We start from the raw sequence: 25,626 nt of genomic DNA, 5'->3' as shown, positions 1-25,626 counted from the left end.
GACAGCGCGGTGAAACTTGGATTAATAATTGTATTTAGTGTAGTGTGTTGGTGTGTAAGAGTGTTTGGGGAGGGTGGGGGAGTATGAGATAGGTTCAATGTTCTGTTTTATTTATATGCTAGGCACTTTTGTTGTGTTCGATTTGTCTGCGGACAACACGGCAGTTCTGAAATGTTCTATATAAACTAAATGGTGGGGTGTTCTGAGGACGGAGTATGTGTCCGTTTTGTTCGCAAGCAAGCTAAAATTGAGCTAAGAACACTTGCGGTGTCCTTAAATGCTCTGATTACTTACCGGTAATCTTCATTACTCCTATTCCTACTCTTTCTCGTCACAGTACTGACGACCCTCCTCACCCTCCCTGCGTGGAAGGTTCCATGCTCCGGCTTGGTAATATGAAACTGAGTGATGTGGATGTGGAGGAGGAGTTATAGGAATTTAAAGAAATAGAAGAAGGTCCTGTGTCGGAGGCAGGGGCCTCATGAAGTAAGTACTGGGACGAGGAAGAGTGGATGTGGAGGTAATGTTTGCAATTAAACAAAATGGGGGTGTTCTGAGAATGCTGTTCGTATTGTTCGTTGTCAAGTTGAAAGTGTTATAAGAACCCTCCTTATGTCTGATGACATTACAATTTCCTATGGGCCTTACCCGACTTTTTGTCCACTAAACAAACAATAAATCAGGCTGCTGTGCGCCGACATTATGTGATAATCCTATCACTTGCCCCATCGACCTGGCTGACCTGCTTTTGCGACACTAAATCATAGCTCCCGCCCCTTAGCCTGACATTATCAAAGCATTCATATTCCCCGTCTCTCTCCGTGACGGTACAGGGTGCGTAGCCAAACGCGCTCAGTCGTCCCCAGTCCTACGCGACTTTACACAGAACCCGGAGAAAAACACAGATCATCTCACAACACAGCGCGCAACAATTCGGAATATGAAACTGAGATTTAAAAGCAAACAGCAAGATTGTACATTTCGTAAAGTACTTTTATTTGACATCAAATGTTTAGAGAATATTCAGCGATTTGCATTTGTCTTTGCTGTCGATCCGCAAAAGTTCATCTTGAGTTACGCACTGTACCTTTGCGGTACACAGGGTGTTGGTTTATGATAAAAGAAGCACTATGGTCGCACTGATAATCGGAAGGCTGTTCCAACAATGAGGCATTAGACCACCATAATGGTTGGTATGTTGTTTCTAGCTGCTAGTACCGCGTAAGGCCCAGTCGTCTCCAGCCCTACGCGACTTTACACAGAACCCGGAAAAACAACACAGATCATCTCACAACACAGCGCGCCACAATTCGGAATATGAAACTGTGATTTAAAAGCAAACAGCAAGATTGTACATTTCGTAAAGTACTTTTATTTGACATCAAATGTTTAGAGAATATTCAGTGATTTGCATTTGTCTTTGCTGTCGATCCGCAAAAGTTCATCTTGAGTCACGCGCTGTTCCTTTGCGGTACACAGGGTGTTGATTTATGATAAAAGAAGCACTATGGTCGCACTGATAATTGGAAGGCTGTTCCACCAACGAGGCATTAGACCACCATAATGGTTGGTATGTTGCTTCTAGCCGCAAGTACCGCGTAAGGGCATATTGGTCTTTGGCGATTGTCCCATAAAATGGTGAGGGTCATGAAGTTCTTTAGAAGTAGCTGCACCTGGCAGTTAAAAAATCCGTCTGCCGGGGTCTGAAAATCATGGCATTGACAGTACGGAAGGACGTACCTGTTTTAAAAAACATAAATTAGTCTCACCAGCCGATCTTCATTAAAAATATTTATTTTATTTATTAGGGTGTGAAACTATTTGCTAGCGAGGATAGTGCAACGGAGTATGTTAACTTATTCCCATTAACCCACCCTCAGTCCTTTGCCTTTTTCAGAGCCCTCTAAGCGACAGGGGACCAACTCGGCGGTGATAGTGTGCGGTAGAAAACACTATGCCACATTGAACGAACAAGTACAACTTAACCCGGCTTTAACGCCACACTATTGTTATTATATTTCGGTATAAAATAATCTAAAAGGTTACTTACATTATATTGGCATTTTCCATTGTCTAGGCATAGTGCAGTCCCAAAATACGACTCCGCCTGTGCCAACAATCTTTCTCACAGTGATATAATATATAAAAGTGGTTTCATTTCAGAAATGTCATCCTTATCGTGTCTTACGTTTTTGCAACACTCCTTCAAAAGAAGTCTTTTAGCACGATCCCTCTCTGTCAAGGTCAAAAAACAATAGAACCTTATAGTGCGAGTCGTGGGCCTCTCCGGCACGCGAGCAAGAAATGGAAGCAGCTGACCTTCACTGTAAATGACCATAAATTCTTAGTTTGCAACATTCTGTGTACAGCCATCTCTGAGAAATTGCTTTTTACACTCCATCTTTGTATATTGTTTGCGTGCTAATAAAAAAAAATTGTTAAAGGGACGTTATGGTTCCAAGTAAAACCGAAAAACCCATGAAATTCGCCAGTTATGGTAAGCTAAGCAACCATAACTCGCGCCACCACCGTGCACTGCTAAGACTAACACCCACGACATCAAAGATGACATCACAAATGTCATTGATGACATCACATGTGTATGTACTTTTCATGAAATATGTGTACAAGGGATTCTTATTATAATGTTGCGAAAAAAAGTGTCAAGGATCATTGCAATAAATATCATACCCTAATTAGTGCTTTGAACGATGCATTGGTATAAATAGCATTCTATTATGGGGTTCTATCTAGTATACTAAGCTACTAATGCAGAAACATATCATTGTGTGCAGCGTACAAGATGTAGGTATAATATTCGTAATGTTAATATGTTGAATAATGAAATGATAATTGTTTTCTTAATAGATTTTTGTGTACTGTGAAATATGTAATAAGTAGCTAATAAAACCCATGTATTACATAATTGCATTACTATACAGAAAACAGAAAGAGACAAGAACACATACCAATATACATATACATAGGGTAAATAGCAGCTTTGAAACAGAGAAATCATCATTTATTTGCTTGAAAATAATGCTGTCTTTAAAGCTTGTGTCTTCCCCTATGTATATGTTTCATATGATGTGACTGGATTCTAAGGGAATTACTATAAGAACCTTCTTGTATGATACGTCTACAAATAAAATACAAGTTTTAGTTTCTGACTGTTACTGAAGAAAACCATGTGGCCTAGATATGTCAGCAAAAGAAAAAAGAGTGAACCAGAAGAACACTCGCGGTGTCCTGAAATGTTCGTACATAAAGAAAATGGGGGTGTTCTGAGGACGTTGTCCTGATTGTTCGCTGGCAAGTTGCATGTGTTATAAGAATACTCGCGGTGTCCTGAAATGTTCGAAAATAAACAAAATGGGGGTGTTCTGAGGACGTTCTCTGTATTGTGTGACTGCTTAGCTGTATGCAATGAGGGAATGGCACAGAGAGTGAAGTGGAAATGGTAGAAGGGCTGTCCAAGTGTTACGCGGTCCATGGACACCGCGGCTGTCTGTGGGCAGGGCGTGCTACATCCAGGGTTTTCCAGCAAATCCAGCATGGAAAGAAGACTGTAGGGATCGGCCAATCAGATGTTGAGGTTGTGGATTTGTGTTGAAAGAGACTGTGTGTAGTGAAGATGGCAGAAGTGGAGAAAGTCAGGGTGTTGGTGCTCGGAGATATGTTTGTGCATGGTTTACAACAGTGTGCTCAATGGAGGCATGTTGCAAAGAATTTTGATGTTAAAGGAGTGGAGTTTGTGTGGAGCACTGTGCCTGATTGCAATGTACAGGGAATTGTACAAGTTTGTGAAGATATGGGCAGGATCAACAGTCCCCATGTGGTAGTTTTGCACTATGGTGCTTTCCGTTTGGGCTATGTCAGTGCCCCTGCTTTGTTGGCAGATTTGGAACACTTGGTTCAAGCAGTAATGAACATCCTTCCAAATGCCAAAGTAATTTTTTCAGGATTACTACCTAGGGCAATATGGGACAATAGCTCAGTTTTTTGTCCTCAGCAAAACAATGCTAGGTGTGTAATCAACCGAGGCATGTGTGCCTTCACGCTTAGGGCTGGTATGTTCTACTGTAATAATGAGAATATTGATTCCAGTAATGCTGTTTATTTTAAAGAAGATGGCATTTCCTTATCTTTTATGGGAAATGCCATCCTGTTTTGGAATGTAAGGGTTGCTTTGGAGAAGGTTATGTGAAGATTTTAGGAGTAAAGTAAGAAAAAAAGAAAAAAAAATACACAATAACAGGTGTCTGTCAAGCATCTGCAAAAAAAACAAAAAAAACGGCACTTTTCAGAGCCAACCTCAAAGTGGAAATGGGGCACACTATTTAAATTTACATTCACCACGCTCAGATTTTCGATTGTCCACGGACATGGCGGTAGTCCGCGGACATCGAAATCACTAGCTAGGGGTTCAGTATGTTCTATGTTACATGTATTTAAAGTCAGGGATATTATCGTTAAGTTGTGCTACTAAAAACCTATGAAATTCAGTAAAAAAACTTTGTTAAAAGGACGTTATGGTTAAGCTTCCCTACTAAAAACCTATGAAATTCAGTAAAAAAAACTTTGTTAAAGGGACGTTATGGTTAAGTTGCGCTACTAAAAACCTATGAAATGCAGTGAAACAACTTTATTAAAGGGACGATATGGTTAAAAGTAAAACCGAAAAACCCCTGAAATTCGGCAGTTATGGTAAGATAAGCAACCATAACTCGCGCCACCGTGCACTGCTAACACTAACACCCAGGACATCAAAGATGACATCACAAATGTCATTGATGACATCACTGATGACATTGCATGTCTGGCTCTCCCTTTTTTCCCTTTACTGACATATCTAGGCCACATAGTTTTCTTCAGTAACAGTCAGGAAGTAAAAATTGAAAAGGTACTATATTTGTAGACTTAGGGTCAAGCACATCATATGAAACATATACATAGCGGAAGACACAGGCTTGAAAGAGAGCAATACTTTCTGTGCATGAAGATAATCATTAGGGTTATCAGCACTTTCTCATAGTTTTATTTTTATTACTCTACCTTCCCTGTATATGCTCATATTTGTATACATTATACTCACTCTCCTTTCCTTTGGGTGCAGTCACATCATGTGATATACATACATATGGTAAGTAGCAGCTTTGAAACAGAGCAATAGTTTGTCTGCATAAAGACAATCAGTTAGGTTATGAACTCTTTCTGCTACTACTTCTGCTTTTTTGTTTACTTCACTGTCCCTGTATATACTCATATTTGTATGTGTTGTTGTCTCTTTGTGTTTTGTCTGTAATAATTATGTATTAAGTGGGTTTTATTATCTACTTATTACATGTTTCACATTACGCAAAACTCTAATAAGAAAGCAGTTATCATTTCACTATTCAACATGGCAAGATTATGTATATGGCACCTTCATCATGTATGCTGCACACACTGCCTATGTTTCTGCATGAGTAGCTTAGTATACTGGATAGAACTTCATAATAAAATACTATTTATATCAATGCATTGCTTAATGCACTAATTAGCTCATGATATTTATCCCAATGATCCTTGACAGTTTTTGGTCCGCATTATAAGAATCCCTTGTACAGAGTTTTCATGAAAAGTAAATGCACATGTGATGTCATCAGTGATGTCATCAATGACATTTGTGATGTCATCTTTGATGTCCTGGGTGTTAGTGTTAGCAGTGCACGGTGGCGCGAGTTATGGTTGCTTATCTTACCATAACTGCCAAATTTCAGGGGTTTTTCGTTTTTTCTTTGAACCATAACGTCCCTTTAACAAAGTTTTTTCACTGAATTTCATAGGTTTTTAGTAGCGCAACTTAACCATAACGTCCCTTTAACAAAGTTTTTTTTACTGAATATATATATATTTCTGAGGCTTGTGGAATCTGCTTAGATCACATGCTGTGCATAGGCCGACATCTAGTGGAAGCTGCGGAGTATTACAGTTTGTTTTTCGAAGTCGAAAAATGGGCGTCGACACAGGGCGTGCCAGTAATACTATCCCTAGTGTGACGTCCCCTGTACCCATGATCCCTCACGCGTCTAGGATCCCCAGATTGTTTTTTTCCGCCATTCTGGTCGGAAGCACTTCATCGGAGTTCCCTGGCTTTGCCATATTTTCACTCTAAACTAATTCTAATTTGCCCCGTTTGGCCAACCTTTCGTCGATCAACATCTCGACGCCGAACCGGGGAGGAGATCAACGTCGAATACCCGACGGATTGGGCCTTGAGGCTTCCGCCTCGGCTCGGGCCTGGGCCGCTGGCCTCGGCCCTACAAGTAGGGAGAGTGGGGGTGGTACACTTCCACACTCGACACCTTATTACCTACACACACTTGCCCGCTGCCCACAGGCGCGTATGGAGGGTACGCCCTTTCAGTTTTGCCCCAAGTGTAATAAGAAATACCCTTGGGTAGATAAGCACGCTACGTGCAACCTTTGCCTACCCAGAGACCACCCCGAGACGGGTTGCAGGGCCTGTAATAGGTTTAAGGCCAAAACTCTTAAGGACCGCTCCACCAAGCGTTGGGCCCACCACGCCAAGCTAGCAGCTATGGAGGCGGAGGGTACCTTCAGCGACGGCAGCGACGCCGAACTTTCGGACGGCGAGGGCACCAAGGCGTCGAAGGACAGCCGAACGCACGTCCCCGGCCTCGGAAGGTCGTCCGTCCCGGCGACTATGGGGAAGTCCCCCGGCGACAAAAGCGTTACACATACACACGCTAAACACAAAAAATCCACCCGAGATTCGACGTCGTCGAAACCTCGGAAAGAGGCACAGAAGGAGCGGTCCGAAAGGACGTCCTCTGGGCGGTCCCGGTCGAGGTCGCCGCACGACGTCAGGCAAGCCTCCACACTTGCACAGAGTGCCTCGACCATTAATATCCCGGAAGATCAATCGTCCGGAGACGAACACGACTTCCACCCCCAGCCTGCACCCCAGGAAAAGGGTACATCACTTGGGAGTAAAGAGGGGCCAGTTTCGAAGGCTAGTTCGAAAGACAGGGATTCCACCTCCGATCCTCGACGCCAGGCGTCGAAAGATAAGGGAAAGGGGAAACACACTTCCACCCACGGGGAAGGGGGTAAACAGCAAAGGAAACAACCCTTGCAGTCCTCCACTACAAAAGAACTGACCAAGTCTTCTCAGGGCCAATCCATAGAAAGTCCCAGCAAGGTCACCCCAAGCTCAAAACTCTGGTCATGCGAGGACATTGACAGAGTAATGACAAGGATGTCTTCCTTGGCGAATTTTTTCGAAAGACATCCTGAACAACTCCTAGCTTTAAACCCTCAGGAAGATTCTCCCTCAGGGTCAGGGGACCCTATCCCCTCAAATAAAAGACCCCGGGTCGAGACACCATTTAGGCCTTTAGACCCCATCGAGGTCCAACCCTATTCTTACCTCTTCCCTACAGACCAAGGAAACTCTTCCCTGATAGAAGGTCAGGAAATTGACACGCCAGAAGATCCTGCAGGATCAGATTATTACGGCGAAGACGAAGACGAGGATGAGCCAGAAAATAGCCCAGATATTTTCAGAATGGACTCACCAGTCGAAAGGGAAGCCCCAGTGTCTGACTCCCCAATAGATAATCAGCCCCTCCTGACTGAACTGCTCTTTCGGGCAGCTAACCACTTCCACATAGACACACAAGGTGTCCAGGAAGAAAGGGACTTTGCGGAAGAACTAATAGGGGAAAGGAAGCCAGTAGCCCAGACCATTCCCATCCTAAAATCTGTTCAACGCAGAATAGCACCATCCCTTGTCAACCCAAACCTGACAAGACCTGTAAATCCGAGAGTGGAGAAGCTGTTTAAAGCAGCCCAGTCGGACCCCCTATATATTAGAGGTCAACTTAAGCCAGACTCTCTAGTAGTAACCAACACCCGCAAAAGAGCTGGTACACCATTATCTTCCTCTGAGGCTCCCCCCGACAAAGAAAGTAAAAAAATTTATGGTTTTGGCAGGAAAGTAGCTTCCACAGCAGCCTACCAAGCCAGAATCGCGAATTCCACCACACTGTTGGCTAGCTACAACTGTCACCAGTGGGAAGAAGTGGCAGCACTAATAGACTCTGCTCCCGAACCCCTTAAAAGCCAGCTAGCTCGCATTTGTGCGGAAGGAAGGAACGTGTCAGGCTGCACTGTAAAAGCAACTCTGGACGCCGCTGACAATGCGGGTAGACTTATAGCAGAGGGGACTGTCATCAAAAGGCATGCTTGGTTGAGGCAGTCGGGATTCAAAGCAGAAACACAAGCTGCGCTCTTAGACAAACCAGTGGAAAGTGATCTCCTGTTTGGTAAGGCAGTCGAGGACGCTCTAAAAAACGCTAAGGAAGAATTCGACACCCTCAAATCCCTTGGCCAGTTAACTACCAAACCACCTAACCAAAGAGGGAATGGCAATTTTCGTCGCCCCCGCGGCCAAAATTCCAATAGAGGAAATAGCTACTCCCACACCCAGGGTACACAGTGGAACACCAGCTCACAACAGTCTACCCAGGCGTATGGTAGGGGTAGTAAAAGAGGACGTGGTAGAGGCAGAGGCAGCCCCAGTAAAGGAGGAGGCACGCCTCCACCAAAGCAGTGACGCTCAGTTCAGGGTCCCTTCCCATGCAACCCCAGTAGGGGGACGAATATCAAGTTTCACCCAGGCATGGGAAGGGATAACATCCGACAGATGGGTGCTGTCAACAGTATCCAATTTGTACTGCATAGAACTACTGCAACGTCCCCTGAACCATCCTCCAAGACAAAAAGTCCACTCTTTACAACATCAGAAGATCCTCCTCGAGGAGATCGCCATTCTGCTAGAAAAGGACGCGATAGAACTCGTCCCGGGACACCAGGTAAACAAGGGTATCTATTCAACTTACTTCCTTGTGCCAAAGAAAGATTTAACAATGCGTCCAGTTTGGACTTACGGCCTGCCAACAAGTATGTCAAGCCCCAAAAATTCCGTATGACCACACTACAAGAGGTAATCCCACTCCTAAAAAAGGGGGATTACATGGCAACCTTGGATATGAAAGATGCCTATTTTCATATTTCCATGCTCCCGGCGCACAGAAAATACTTGCGCTTCAAGGTGGACAGTCGCCACTACCAATTCAAGGTACTGCCTTTCGGGATAGCTTCTGCACCAAGGGTATTCACCAAGGTACTGGCGGTGGCAGCTGCACACCTACGCAGGGAGGCAATCCCAGTGTACCCTTATCTGGACGACTGGCTCATAACGGGGGAAACCCCAGGAATCTGCAGGTCAAACATTCAGAGGACCATCGACCTCCTCCACGAATTAGGCTTCTCCATCAACGAGAAAAAGTCAAGTCTGGTGCCAAGCACCTCAAAACAGTTTCTAGGAGCTATCCTAGATACTCAGAAAGGATTGACCTTCCCTTCGGAAGAAAGAATTCGGAACATACTTCTGCAAATTCCGCATTATCAGTCAGGTCAACAGATAACAGTACGCAAAGCTATGCGGTTACTCGGCATGATGGCGTCATGCATTTACCTGGTCCCCCACGCGCGTCTGCGCATGCGTCCCATGCAGGAATGGTTGGCGAAACAGTGGTCTCAGGCAAGTGGTCAGTGGGACGATCTAGTGGTCGTTTCGCCAACACTCGTACAGAACCTACACTGGTGGACAAGAGAGAATCTCGCAAAGGGGAAACCCTTTTACGATCCCGAAGTACAGGCAGTGGTGACGACAGATGCATGCCTGACGGGGTGGGGAGCTCACCATCTCCACCACACAGCTCAGGGTCTCTGGTCTCACTCAGTAGCCAAGAACCACATCAATCTGCTAGAGCTTCTGGCAGTATTCCGAGCGCTGCAGGCGTTCGAGCCCCATCTACTAAACTTGTCGGTGCAGATCAGGACGGACAGCACGACAGCCATGTTCTATCTGAACAAGCAAGGAGGGACTCGTTCGCCAAATCTGTCCAAGCTTGCCCAGAAAATATGGATATGGGCACTCAGACGGAACATCTTCCTGTCATCGCAACATGTTCCAGGGGAGCTCAATTCCCTAGCGGATGCTCTAAGCAGAGACTCCCTCCCAGAAGAACACGAATGGGTCCTGCACAAAGACGTAGTAGAAGATCTCTTCTCTCAGTGGGGTTTCCCCACTATAGACCTATTCGCCACAAGCGAAAACAAACAATGCCCAGGATTTGCATCCAGGTTCCCACAACCGGACTCCCAGGGGAATGCCCTGTGGATGAACTGGTCAGGGATGTTTGCGTACGCTTTCCCACCAACTCCTCTCATCAGGAAGGTGGTGTACAAGATGAACAAGGAATCGATGACGCTCATCCTAGTTGCTCCCATGTGGGCGAGACAACCATGGTTTCCACACCTACGCAGGATGGCGGTATGCGTGCCCATCAGACTCCCAGCCTGGTACAACCTTCTGTCCCAGCAACAAGGTCAAACAGTGCATCAGGAACCCAACTCTATGAACCTAGCAGCATGGCTCCTGAAGTCATAGAGTTTGGACATCTCAAATTACCACAGAGGTGTATGAACATTCTAAAAGAGTCCAGGAAACCAAATACAAGGCACTGTTACTTTGACAAGTGGAAAAGATTCGTTATCTGGTGCCAGAGTAAACAAATCAACCCGGTTGATTGCACTCCTTCCAACGTTGTAACATACATGCTCCACCTGCTGGATGCAGGGTTGGTTTTTAACTCTCTGAAAGTACACCTGGCAGCCCTCTCAGCCTACACCACATCCCATAACAAGGTTTCGTGGTGGAAAGTACCAGTGGTTAAAGCCTTCATGGAAGGAGTAAAGAGACTTCACCCTCCTATCTCGAACCCACCGCCAGGATGGGATCTCAATGTGGTGCTATCTAAGCTCATGGGGCCCCCCTTCGAACCCATGCATAAAAGTAGTCTCAAACACCTGACTTATAAAACGGCCTTCTTAGTAGCCATTACCTCCATAAGAAGGGTCAGTGAAATTCAGGCTCTGTCAGTGCAAGATCCTTTCTTTACTATCCACAAGGACAAACTGGTTTTACGCACACACCCTAGATTCTCACCAAAATTCATATCCAAGTTCCATGTAAACCAGTCCATCGAGCTTCCGGCTTTCTTCCAAAACCCACAAAGCTCAGCTGAGGTGAAACTACACACCCTAGATGTGCGTAGGGCGGTCTTATACTATGTAAATAAAACCAGACCGCTAAGGAAAACAGATCAACTGTTTGTCTCCGTAGCTACAGGCAGAGAGGGGGATCGCGTCTCTAAGGGCGCTATCTCAAAGTGGATTATCAACTGTATACAGCTGTGTTACTCTCTTTCTGAAAAAACTCTGCCTTTTACGCCAAGGGCCCACTCCACCAGAGGCATTGGGGCCACTCTGGCTTTCATTGCAAATGTTCCCCTTGACACCATTTGCAAAGCAGCTACTTGGAGCTCTATTCACACTTTTACTCAGCATTACTGCATTGACACTCATTCCAAGGCAGATACACAAGTGGGACAAGCGGTTCTAAGACACCTGTTTACTCATGACCCTTCTCACATCCCACCTCCTTCTTCTGATACTGCTCGCTAATCTATGCACAGCATGTGATCTAAGCAGATTCCACAAGCCTCAGAAGGGATACATTACTCACCGTAATCGTATTTCTGATGCTTGTATCTGCTTAGATTCACATGCGACCCACCCTTCCTCCCCTCCGAGAGAAGGCGCATGGTTGCTTGTAGTCTTACCTTTCTGTCTATCTGCTTGGACTATCTGTACTCACGCTACTCCTCATGCTACCTCATGTCAGGAAAAACACAATCTGGGGATCCTAGACGCGTGAGGGATCATGGGTACAGGGGACGTCACACTAGGGATAGTATTACTGGCACGCCCTGTGTCGACGCCCATTTTTCGACTTCGAAAAACAAACTGTAATACTCCGCAGCTTCCACTAGATGTCGGCCTATGCACAGCATGTGAATCTAAGCAGATACAAGCATCAGAAATATGATTACGGTGAGTAATGTATCCCATATATACACATATATATACATATATATATATATATATATTGCTGAAAGTAAAGAAAATACACCTTTTATGTGTGCTTTTGCTGCATTCATGAATCTACAGTCATCCCTTGCTGTCCTCCTCTCATATCACTTCCTGTTCCTGTGGTTAAAGGGCTGTTCCCTAAGTAGAAAAAGGGCAAAGTAAGTAAAATCTTTACAAGCAATAATAAAGAAAATGGCTTTAAGACACAGAGCTCGCTTTGTGTTACGTCGGTTTTATAACTCGGTTTGCACCTTGATGCTGATTTGGAGTTCATGTAGAAACGATGCGACTGCTGTGTTATTTGTGCTGTTGTTGATAACAATGGCTGTTTCCTTACAATTGTAGCATGCTGAAAAGATGACATTGTTTCTATTGTGATTTTTTTTGTTTTTCATCTCAGGCCAGAAAGCAGCGGCTCTGGAAAACGACAATACTGCAGCGGCCCTGGCCTCCATGCAAAGCAATGGTAAGGTTTGGCAAGAGCCGGATATCACTGCACTGCCTCATGACCAAGACTGGTTCTACAATAATGCAATTCTCATCAACTGCCTATGGCACCACGACAAAGTGGGCTCCATCATGGCACTTAGATGGGACCTCGCCCAACTGCACGGACACTCGCACATTCCTACCAATATGCCGGCTCTCTACTCTGCACCAAAAAACTAAAGAATGCGGCTACACCCCATGATTAATTTTGGCCTCGCTGCACACATAATTATACACCAGCATGCACACCTCAACAGTCTTTAGAATGCAGCTATCCCCCGCAAACAAATCGGCATAGATGCACACATAATCCGATGTACAAGCAACACCTTCGCTAGAATGCAGCTACCCAAAACAATTCGGCTGAGCTGCTCACATACTACTGGTCTCACACAACCTACACACTACTCCTAGCATTAGAATGCAGCTACCCACCACACCATTCGATCTAGCTGCACACATACTGAGTGCACACATGCACTACTTACCACCCTACTTTCTCACTGACCTGGACTACAGTCCCCGAGGGCGTTCAACCCTCAGCGCGTTGAGATCATACCAGTGGTGAAAGGCACTATACAAATGCCCATTAACATAACATAATGTAAAACAAATACCAAATCTGGCTTCACTGGGAGAGAGGAAGGCTGTCATGGTTTCATTTTGCCTTTCGTGGAATAACTCTTTGCGCCAGCCCTGCATATGATGTTTGTATTCTATGACGCCATTTTTTATCCCAGCCCCTAATTTATATGTTTCCTTTTTGTCGGTGGTCCTCATGATGGGACACAAAAAATGGCCCATGTCCACAAACTATTTGTGACTTTTGCTGGTGACATTTTGGAGCAGTGCCCAAGGTGCATTTTTTGCAAATGCTGCATTTAAACCACACATTGAGCCGGTAACATTAGTCGAACCTACTAGCTGAACAGTGCACTAAATCATGCTAGCATCCAGCTGCCACTATTGCCTCCTCCTGAATACTTGGAATGTGGTCTAATACCCCTGTTGCAGACCACAACCCAAGCATTCTGACCCATCCTGCCTCTGCTATCTGCTGCCAAGACCCCGGCTTCAGTCCCGCCTTACACTTACCCTCTCATTACTTATGCATGGGATTTATAAAGCAGAAAGTTGGCTGGGAATCAATGGTGCACTGGGCATCATGATGGTGTGACGCTCATAGGCGGCCCGTCTTTCTCCCCCACCATTGACTGACAACATCTGCCAATGATACTGAGATTTCCTTGTCTACAAACATTGAAAGGTGGTGTTGTATGCCATGGTCGCCTAGCGTTATTAGATCAATAGTAGTCGAGGTGACTGAGTAGTAGTGAGGAGATTGTTTGCATAGTTACCCTCATGACCCATTCTAATCTGTAGATGCTTATCCAGTCATGGTTTTTTTCTTTGCATGCTGGGACATGTCGTTCGACGTTTCCCATTGTAAAACTCGGACTGCAAGTCCCAGAATGCAAAGAAAAAAACAGGACTGGATAAGCACCTGCAGATTGGAATGGGTGATGTTGGCAACTATGTGCTTGTAAAGTGGTAGGTGAGAAGTGGGTGAATTTTCCAGATGCTAAGCAGGTTGAGCCTGGCTTCAATAGCAGTAGAGGTGATAAACTGGTGGATTTTTGTGGTCAATGTCAAAGAGGTAACCTGGGCTACGAGACTTGGGGGGAGAGGAAAGGAGTTCAGGAGGAAAGGAAATGGGGTAGACAGAAGGGGAGGGGAATCCCAGGCAAAGAGGTAGATAACCTGATTCTTAGAGCAGTTAAGCTGTGACCGATGGCCAAAAGTCAATTGGTGATCCTTGAAGGTAGGTCTGTGGCAAATAACTTAAAGAGAACAATTCTGCGTATCATTGGCAGAGAGATGGTATGAGAACCTGAAGGTAAGAGACCAGCTGGCGGAGGGTGCCGGAATAGACATTAAAGAGTAGAGGGCCAAGGACAGAGCCATGGGGGCTACACTTTAAGAGGGAGCAATGGTGGTGTTCATGTCCTAGGATATGGGAAAAGACTCATCTAGGAGGTAGGAGGCCATCCAGGTGTTTGCAGTGTTCTGGATTCCAAGGTTGGAGAGGTGGGGAGAGAGAAGTGTGGGATTCAGTGTTGGAGGCTGCAGAAAGGTCAAGAAGGATGAGGATGGTTGAGAGTGTGTAGTGTTTACGTGGAAAGACGGTGATAGAATATATCTATCGCCGTCTTTCCATGGAAACACATGTAAACTCTAAATATCTGGTAACATTGTTGCATACCATGTGGCCCAGGATTTTAGAATAATAGTGGAGAAGAGAGACGGGTCTATAGTTGGTGGGCTGTTAGGATCAGCAGCGTGCTTTTTGAGGATGTGAGATGATGGTGGCTATTTTGAGGCACTGTGGGAGGATCTCAGCTGAGAGGGAGAGGTGGACGAGGGAAGAGAGGCCAATTCATTAGGAGAGGTCGGGGAGAAAAAGCCAAGTGGGTTCTACATTGTTACATCAAAATACATTACAGACTGGCTTTCCTTGCCGCTATTATTTGTTTTTGGATTGTCCTCCCATAGCCCCTACTCACTTAAACACACCTTTTTGCACATCTCCATACCCCACATCATCATACATACAAATATAAGGTAGAAGAGTCTGTTTAAAAGGCAGCAACGGTGTCATGGGGTGCAATGGACATGTCAGTGATTCCCATGACTGAAATCTGGGGGTTATGGAGAAGAAAATGGTCCTTAAGAAGTAAGCGTTTTATTGAGGAGCGCTCGGTCATTACAGAGCCCAAGGATAAGAGAGGCAGAGGGGGAGGAGGGAGGTGAGGGCAAGGGTAGGGAGGGGATATAGATTGGTAGATCAGGTTGGAGCAGGACTGCCAGCCAGAGTGCCTTTTGATGCAATGAAGAATGGTGATAGGATTAGAGGGGGAGGAATATAGGTTAAGCCTCCCAGGATCAGTGTGGAATTGCTGTGTAAAGGGTATATATATATATATATATATATATTGAGAGGGAGAGTTGGGAGCAAGATGATGAGGGTGCATCGTGGGAGCAGGGTGAGATATGTGACCATGAATTACAATGAACACAATGCCTCGCTGGTGAAAGGGATTTGTAAAATGCCCCACTCTTCTGTGACCTTATCTAGGAACCTTATCTAGGACCTTTGACTTTGGCTCCATTGGACATGGACCTACTCAATGATTTGCCTTGTATTCTTATTATTGTATTTAATGAGTGCGGACCTAGCTTCGAGAAGTAAAGGAGCGCTTTATGGCGGATTTCAAGTCTGCACATGTCCTGGCTTCTGCTGGTGCGCTGTCCGTCAGAGATGCTGAGGTTTGTCCACGAGGTAGCTGGATGACTTGAGGGGGCGACTCCCTTATAGGTGAAACAGCAAGACTTGAAGGTGATTTGTGCGTGCAGTGGGAGGCAGTGAAGCTTGATGAGGGACGGGGTGATTTGTATCTGCGTAGACCTTGATGAGGCGCGCGGCCGTGTGTAGGTCACTTCTGAGGGGCACAAGGGAGGACAAAGGGAGGCCTTCGAGGAGGGCATCGCCCTCCTCCTATGCTTATAATGTTTATCCCATATGTATTTGAATGTACTTCCAGGGAATCACTACCACTCCTCTAGGACCTAGCTCACCCAGTGTCCGGCAGCTGCACAGTATCCACAATTGGGTTCAACTTACATTCAGTGGAAAAACATAGAAGTGGAATTGTGTTAGCAAAGATCACTGCTCCTGCCCATCTATTCTACCCCTTCCCCTGGCTCCTTTTAGAATCCTGACCGTGGGCCATTTTCACGTTTAGGATTCGGGCACTTTTAGTCACGTGTCTCAGAGGATAAGAAGAGAAATTACTACAGATATTTTGTATCTTGCTATTAATTTGAAAAATCTTTTTTTTTTTAATCTTCATATGCACGTATAAGCGATTCGTTGTGCTCATTTACAAGACGTGTGCGTACCAAAGACAGTCATGGGAGCCTACAGATTTAATTAACCCTTCCTGTGCTGGCTTCTTATGCGTTCCTAAGCCAGTGGTTTCAACAGAAACTTCAATGCAGTCTGTGGGAATTGATGGTGCCTTACGACGTGATTAGAGCCTTCTAGGCACCGTTAATGCTGACACAACAATGCGTTAAGCAGACATTCATGGAGTTATTCACCCAGTTTCCAGCTATTACCCTCTAAAACATGTTTCTTTTCTCAAGCATTTCAACATTAAAACAATGCTTCAACAAGTTTAGGTAAATTTGCACATCAAACCAGATTTCAAAAGTTTAAATTCCTAGTTGTTTTTTTCCAATTTACCTTAAAAGTGCTGACTCAATCAACCAATTATGTCATCGATGACTATACAGCGTATGTTCAATGACCCTTCTTAATGGGTAGTCTTCCGCCCATTAACCTCTTGCATAAAGAGTTGGGATTTTTAGGATATGTACATTGGGATTATGTAATTAAAAGGTTAAGTGCTTTCTCAACATATGTTACAACTAACATATACTAGCAAGTAAACTACAAACTACACCCAACAAATGGGTCCAGTCTGAGTTAGACATCCAGGTGTGCTAGACACATTCTTGAAAAGTCTCTGCAAACTAAAATACAATTACAGGTAATATGCTTACATGATAATCTAAGGTATCATACTTTAGTGTTATCATAATTTTGGGTACAGCAGGGCATATAGTAAATGTTGCCTCTTCGCTGCAAGGACTTGGATGCCGCTGCAGCTGCCAAAAGGGCCTCTCAGGACCTTCAAACCTGCTCTGTGCCAAGAGTAGAACTGGTGCTGCTGGTCAGACCACCAATGCGGCAGTTCACGAGTGCACTTTGCTTTTGGCATGGAGTCAACGTGAATTGGAAACTCTGGTTGGCAGGTTACCACTTTTGAGACGGATATACACTCATCATTCTATTTTTTAATAAAAATCAAAAGAGCCAGGGCTTCGCACCCTTGCCAGATGGCAATTCCTCACAGGCCGAGCCTCACAGTCCCTTTCGTCAGCCTAAAGGGATCAGACATTGCTCCCTTTTCCCATACCAGGCTCGGGCAGTATCATAACAGCAGTGTTCCTCAATTGCCTGGTTTGGAGTGACATGAATAGCCAGTACCAAATTATGCCTAGTTACAGTGTCAAAGGTGGCATACTGAATCACATAGACACAGAGAAATGTCTTTCCTGGGATGGAAGCCACCTTCGGCAGACATGATCTAGCACAAACAGAAAGGCCAATTCATTGGGTGCAAACCTGCCTGAAGTATTTTCAAGCAAAAACCAACTGTTCATTATAGAACCTGAACATGATCACTGTGATGAGTCACAAGTTGTCGTCACTTCTCCCAAAGGGGGAGCCCTTTCTCATGAGGATATGGAGGTGTGACTGCTACCCAATAGGGGCAGTTTAATGCGAGAGCACCTCCTGGGGAAGGACTCCCACTCTGGGGACAAAGACGACCACCTAAGATGCAGCCCTGGAAATCACATCACCCCCACATATTCCCATGTCCTACAATCTACTTCTAATTCTTCCTTAGAGAACAAACACATGTATTATCGTAATACTGAAGAAACCTGCCAAGTAGGAAGGACTCCGGTGAAGAAGAACACCAGATTCATTATGGTTATACCATCATGTACTGCCATTAGGTGACTCACTGGAATCATGCTGGCTGGACCGGCGAGTCCAACAAAGAAGCCGAGACTGCAAAGGTGGGACATCCATAGGAACGCTGTGGAGCCTGCCGGCTGGAGAGGAAGGGGCGCACAGGAAGCTTGCCAGAAAGGGAACTGCTGATGCAAGAAGCATCCGTACAATGCTCCCTCTTCTCAGTGGAGACCACAAGACCACTGATTACCAGGGAAGGGTTGAGGACCCAAAGAAACGTATATTGTGCATTCAAGGAGAACATCCTTGCTTCAGTGGCGTGTATAAGACCACTGACAACCAAAGAAGGGTCTGGGACCCAAAAGTAGATACAGAAAGTATCAGAGAAAATCTTCCTCATTACATTGGGAAAGAGAAAACCACTGACCACCAGAGAACGGTCTGGGGCCCAAAGCAGATACAGAATGTATCAGAGGAAATCATCCTCATAACAGCGGGAAAGAGAACACCACTGACCACCAGAGAAGGGTCTGGGACCCAAAACCAGATAAGGAAAGCATCAGAGGACATCTTCCTTGTCACAGTGGGAAAGTGAGAACCATTGACCACCAGAGAAGGGTCTCGAACCCTAACAAAATTGGGACTTTGTTAAGAACAAGTCAAAGTGGACAAGGTTGTTTCAAGCGGAAAGGAGTGAGAAAGAACAGTATCAAGCAATACTAGCAATCCTGATACAACATCAAGAGTTTTGATGAAGATGCCAGGAGAAGGGAGTCATCCCCCTGGGCTTGTGTTGAAGTGTGGCAAATCATACCAAGAGAAGGGCGACATTCTCTTGGTTCTGAACTGAGAGTTCAGCTGAAGAAGCCAGAGGAAGGGAGTCATTCCCCCTGGTTTTTCTGGACATTGTACAGATCCACAGCAGAAAACAGAGCCATTCTCCTGGGTATAACATTGTGTAAAGACTGGGTGAAACCCAAAGGCCAGGGGAAGGGAGTCAGTCCCCCTGGTATTTTTGTTTTGAGAAAACATTATTTTGAACACCATCCAAGAAGCAGGAGAAGGGAGCCATTCTCCTTAAAGAAGGAACTTTCTGTTAGTTTACCTTTTTGTTTTAGTGTGAGGGATAGAGGTAGGTTGTGACACAGGATGGTGGAATTTACTTTGGCGGACATTCTGAAAGACCCTTTTTATTATTAGTTTGGATTTTAGAAGTTAGAGAAAGTAAGGATCTTTTTTCATACAAAACAATTGCCATCTGTCCAAAGTCATAGCATTTCGATCAAAGGTGTACATTTATCTATCACTGTACATTTGGGTGAGCTTAATCCTGCTTAAGTGCCTACTCCCAAATGTAACCATTAAATTGATCATTATGGTCCATCAAAGCTTCACCACAGTCTCCAAACAGTCCATCACAAATAATGTGTAGGGAATGGCCTACAACAGGCGAGGAGACAAGGGTAAAACCGGCAGAGAGCAAGTCGGGAGAAAAAATGAAACAATGGGAAACAGTAATAATGAAAGGAATTGGAAAAGGGGATAGAAAAAATGAGTTATAGAGGTGAGAGAAGATTAAAAGACATACCATGTCATTCCAACCTTGGAGGACCCGGTAAGTCCCCATTCAAAATACCCATCCCCATACGACCCCCCATAGGGCTCAGTGGGAATGGGAAGGGAGCTAATAACAGGCCCGTGGCCCCTTAGCGGCTCCCACTAAGGACAGCTGGTTTTACCAGCCGGCCTAAGTGGGACCTGCTAACGGACCTCGTAATGCGGTGGTAAGGGGTTAATGGCACCGTTAACCCCTTACCGCCAGCCTCATAATGAGGCCCATGTGTGCTTATGTGATGGTGATGCTGTCATTGGCACAGCCAATATAGACTTTTGTTCTTGATGCGTGCTGGCATTATGGGTAAAGCTAAAATGACTGCTGGTGCAGAACATGAGCCAGCATCGATGGGTGATCCCGGGTGCAGTAGCAGAACTAGATAACCAATAGAAACTTTACATGTATTGATCAGCATTTCACCCAGTGCTTGGCCAAGAATATCCCCTTCGTGGGGGCATAGTGCAGTGATCTTCCAGGCTTACTGGCATGTACATTTGCATCTGTTACACATGCCTGTAGTCAGAATAACTGATGTTTACCATTACTGTCCCTTATGAAAAGCGTTTCAAGCATATGGTGGCTGTGGATGGCAAATGACTATCCAAGGTCAAAGACCATACAAAGTAAAAACGGTTGGCTAAGCCAGTGCTTGTTAAAATATACTTTTTGGCTGTAACAAAAAAAGCGTTTGTCTGATGGTTGCTGTTTTTTTTGTTATTGTTTTTTTCAGTACAAGTTGTTTCTTCCAAAGCCGAAGCAATAAAATCGGACTACAGCGCAGATTTTGCCAAATTGAGATCGGAAGGTGAGCTGGGGGCAGAGCACGGCAGCAGGTTCGAGGACGTCCAGGGAAACAATAACTCGGGTGGTCTGTCATAGTGGCATCCAACCTGGCACCTCTCTCAAATGCTTAGACACGCTTCAAATCACATTGTGTGCTAAAGTCGTTCGTTATATGTTCTATTTCTTCCCTTTCATGTTTTGTGTTATGATAAATGCATTTTTATAGCGCACATCAGCACTTGTGTGGCCTTGTAGTACTTTAGAGTGGGTGGAGACCGCCATAAAAGTGCAATGTATAAACTACATCAAGCCATCCCTCTTCTCAGCAAGCTCTTCAATCCTAGGGCCAAGTTGGTCTCCAGCTTTGCCATCGCCCTCTCACAGCTTTTGCCCTCTAAACTGTCCCATGGATTTTTCTTTAATTAATCTCCTCATTTTTCCATCCCCATTACAGCCTAGAGACTATTCTATTCCCTCCTAAACTAAGGCCTTTTCTTCGTTAAACTATTTTTTTAATTTTTTAGATTTCCTAAATTGGTGATGACAAACTATTTTCAAATATGCTTTAGTTATGTTGTTATGGCCTTTACGCACCCTCCCCATCACCCTCTGCTTATGGATACTGCTTTGCTCTGCAGCCAATAGAACAAGTCTGTACTGGAGGGCGGGACTGGGGGCGAGCGTGGGTACTAATGGATATTTTGCATGTATGTGCTCTTGGCACAAAGGTTTGCTGCCCTCTTAACATATCCCCACCCACGTCACCCTGTCCCTTCTCGCCCCCGACCCCTCACCCCTCCCCACCGCAACTCGTGTCAGACTGGCGTAGCCCATCCAGTCCTGCTTTTTATCTATGCATTCACAGACCCGTAGTCCTGAATTTAGAATGCGAAAAGAAAGCACTACAAATCCCACAATGCAAAGATTAAACACAGCTCTGGGTGTGCAATATCAGCCTGGCATGGGCAAAGTTCAGAGCTCTGCATATGTCTTCGTGTCATGTATGATAAAATAGCCCCTTAATCAAGTGGCTGCCCTACTGTTACCTCACTTATGCGGAAATACTAACATATTATGCCACTGCTAAAATTGGATCCATGTTGCTGTGCAGTGATTGGACGCACTTGTTTCAGGGCGGCTGCATGCAAAGCCCTGGAAGTGCAATGACATGCGTCTAGCTCAGGGAGTCATCACGTCCTGACAGATGGGCTTCAAGTCAATTACACGAAGGAAGGGTGCGACGGATAATTCCCAAGGGATGGTAGCACCTGCCCAGGAGATAGCGCACCCATTATAAAAAAATACAATCCGCAGAAGCATAAGGTCGTAATGCCTAGCGCTCAGCACCTGTGCACTGTGTAACCAGAGGCCCCATAGCTGCTAAACGCCATGCGTGCCTCCTTCTGGCAGGCCTGGCTTTTTACGCCAACAACATTTTGAAGCTGGGAAACAGCCTAGGATAGAAAAAGAAATAATCTGGTTCCAGAATTCCTAATGTAAAATGCACTCTTTCAGGAGGCGCCCCATGTGCCTGTCCAGCTAAATTGCTGCAGACACAAGCAACATTGGCTCTCCACGTGCTTTGGACTACAACTCCCATCAGTCCTAGCCAGCACAGGCAATGGTAAGGAATCATGGGAGTCAAAGTCCAAAACATCTGGAGAGGCAAACGTTGCAGACCACTGAAACCTGAGCACATGGGTAGTCTGCACTACACTTCTCTCTCCTGGGAGAAAAAGAGTTGGATGGAGATGGAGGGGTGCCGTTTTGGACCTGCGGGGGGCTGGGAGTGGGGGGGGGGGGTAAATGTAAGGTGCATTTGTGGTGAGGAGCTTTGGGCAAATGCTGTGATGGTCTTAGGAGCTGGAGGATTAACGAAATGACTTCTGCCCACACAAATACAGGGCTAAACCGCCGACTCAGGGTTTGGGTCTATTTGACCTAAAACATTTGACCTAATCACATTTGATCAAATTTATTTGACCTTTCTTCCGGTCTAAAAGGCCGACCGCAACCCTGCCACTTCCCCTCAACCTAATCTATACCCTTACCCACCCCCATATATATATATATTTAATGAAATTTGACCGAAAAAAAGATCAAACAAATTCGATCAAATGTTTTAGGTCAAATGTTTTTAGTTCAAGTATGCTAATTCCTGACTCAGTCCTCACACTTCTACAATACAAGTGCGATCCCAAACATAAAGGTGAAGCAGGCATAGGTAAGAGATAAATCTCCTTTGCCTTTTATGGTAACGTGAGCAGAGGGAAACTGTACTCTCAAGAGGGGTGTGAATGTGAAACAGTAGTAACTCAAACAGCAATAGCACAACAGTCCATAATGAATGAAGGTTCTAACAAGGTTCTATAAACAGGTATATACTTTAGTTAAGCACACCAATATGCAATAATAATTGTACTAGTAACACTAACAAAAACCTATACTCGTAAAGTACGACAGTGAAAAGCAGAATCTAATGATGCTGGCACTCTGAATACTAAGCCAGGAGGAAAATGCAATGCATCACCACAATGCTCAAAAGAATATACGTCTTGATGAAAAAGGTGCTCTAAAGGGGGCAGATTACCCAATCTCTAGGGTGGCAACAAATAGACCATAGCGGAATAGGGCCTTTCAACATTACCTGAAGTAGTTGGTTCCACAGTGTCAGACCAGGCTTCTTGTCATTGTGCGAGTGGTTTGAATAGTATTCAGATGTGGCGAGTCGTGGTGATCCAGATGGGTAGCGTGCGCCGAGTCAGGTCCTAATTGAGGCTCATTGCGGTTCTTTTCTATTGAAACAGGTTGATGGGGCCACCAGGGTCGGCTCAATGTTTGATCACGGGTTAAAGATGAAGATGCTGGTGGCTCGAGGTTCTTGGTCATGATGCAGCTGGGGCAACATCATGCCCAGCTGGTGCAGTGCACCAGTGAACTGGTTTGTGGATGCAGCAACAGCAGCTCGAAGAGTTTGAAAAGCTGCCGTAGGTAGCCCCCTAAGCTCTGCTGGTTTGAATCTATTTGAACTCGGTGGAAATGCAGGAGACCAGTTTTTTGGCTTCTTCAGTTGCTGTGAATCCCAATGCAGGGGCTCAGGGAGAAGATGAGTCCTTGTTCTCTTTTCCCTGCACGGGGGATGTTGCCTATGACCTGAAGGAGTCCTTTACCTCCAGTGACGTCCTTGGTACCAGTGTAGCTGGCAGAGAGAAAGGTCTTGTTCCAGCAGCAGATCACTCCCAATGTGCCCTAGAAGTGGGTCGGGAGCAGAGCTTGCCTCTGTCTTGGATCACTCAGTCTTCACCTCACTTTCGTGGTCAACTCTCCCAAAAGGGGTCCAAATTAATTATTCTCGCAGTCCAGAATTAATCAAAGAAGTAGTGGGTGACTCCCTCTTTTAGATGCAGAAATTCCCAGGTTATTAGACAAAATCAAGCTTGCGTGAAGGGTTCCAATCCTTGTCTTTTTGACAAGCGGTCCTTGCCTTCTTAGGGTTCCATGTTGGGTTCCATGTAATAATGTCGCCACAAAAATCTCGCCATGCAAAAATATCGCCGAAAAATTGCCGTTTTTTGTGGTGACATTATTGCATGGAACATGCGGGGGACACCCCCGCAACCCCCAAACTTTAATAATAATATCGCCACAACATTTTCCCAGCGATATTATTTACGGCGACCATATATATGGGGATATTATTACCTGATACCCTTCTTAGATCATACCCAAAGTGTTTTGTGCTAAAAGGAAGTGGAGGAGACAGGAAATAAGGAGAGCTACAGAGATACAAGATCATGGAATCCTTCCCCAACTGTGCTGAGCACTCTCTGACTGCACTAACCCTACTCTCTTCTCAGACCCATAGCATCAAAGGCCTTTTGGAATGCAACACTTTCGTGTGATGCTAGTCATTTTGTATACAGTGTTCCCTTTGATTCCTGATTCCCAGGAAAGATCCTGCTGAGGGGCTATCCTGCAGGAGTGAGGTGTTCCCTGACTTTACAAATGATCAAAAGAGAAGCATAGTCATTCAGTGTCTTGCTCTGCTGGCAGGCAGTGACCGGCTATCTGACTAGATTACACACAGCCCTTCCACAGCTGGCCTGGGTGCAGTGTTGACACATAGATGATACAGATCATATGCAGCTTTAATAATATGTGGATTACCAGATACCATACCCAGAACACAGGTATGGCTCATGTTTACAGATTAAATATGGCTTATGTTTAAAGATTAAACTGCCACCAGTATAGTAATTCCTCATAATTATGTGGCTTTGGAACAAAGGTGCAGATTTGAATGCCTCCACTGTGCTAAAGTGACTTTGCTGTCACCCCAGCTGTCAAGAGGGCATCCGTGACCTTTGAACCTGCTCTGTGCCATTGAAGAGGCTGCAGATCATGGGATTGATGTAGCTTGGCACATGTGCCACTATGAATTCGGCATGGAGCTTTATAAAAGGGGGGTCTGGTTATCAGACCACCCTTTTTGAGATGGAATTACCTGCATCATTTCATTAATAATAAATAAATAAATAAACCTAGGTCTTCTGCACCCTTTCTTCATTCGTTTTGGATCTGTGGGCGATCTTACACGTCATGGGCCATAACTAGTGAGACTGGACAGTGTCATGGACACCCTGAGATCAAGCATGTCCTCACCGCAAGCTGTAGGGCGAGGTATGGAGGGACAGAGAACATACAAGGACATATTCAAAGAGGAACGGGCAAGCAGGGTTCATTTGTGGATAGTGTAGTAAATCAGATTCAGGAGATTGACAACTCGTGCTTTGAGTTTAGTAGTTTTATTTCTCTGGCAAAAACTCTATTCTATCCAACCGCTCTGATCCCTACGCTTAGAAAAAGAAAAGAGTAAAAGAGTACACATCAGGATGCCGTACAAAGGAAAGGAATCTAATCATAACACAAAATCACTTAAGAGCATTTGCCCAACTTATATATTCCCAGTTGGTTTCTGACCCACCTTATATAGTCTCAGGGTTAGACCAGGGCTTTTTGCCCTAGATAGAATTCCAGCCAATGTTTCTGGGTCTTTCGCCCA

The 25,626-nt window shown here is 45.1% G+C and overlaps 1 protein-coding gene across 2 annotated transcripts in view; it reads left to right on the top strand.

Moving 5' to 3' along the window:
* Positions 1 to 25,626, top strand: part of LOC138447726 (hepatic lectin-like) — a 438,341-nt gene that overhangs the window by 146,443 nt on the left and 266,272 nt on the right. For both annotated transcript variants that reach the window (XM_069604027.1, XM_069604026.1), the window contains exons 3-4: positions 12,470 to 12,535; positions 20,512 to 20,586. In XM_069604027.1, the coding sequence (XP_069460128.1) occupies positions 12,470 to 12,535; positions 20,512 to 20,586 (141 nt within the window). The remainder of the gene's footprint in view (positions 1 to 12,469; positions 12,536 to 20,511; positions 20,587 to 25,626) is intronic.

This window comes from Ambystoma mexicanum, chromosome 3q, assembly GCF_040938575.1.
Source record: "Ambystoma mexicanum isolate Mex_15411 chromosome 3q, UKY_AmexF1_1, whole genome shotgun sequence".
NCBI lineage: Eukaryota > Metazoa > Chordata > Amphibia > Caudata > Ambystomatidae > Ambystoma > Ambystoma mexicanum.
The sequence above is the reverse complement of the archived record's forward strand: the minus strand, read 5'-3'. Positions and strand labels throughout refer to the sequence as shown.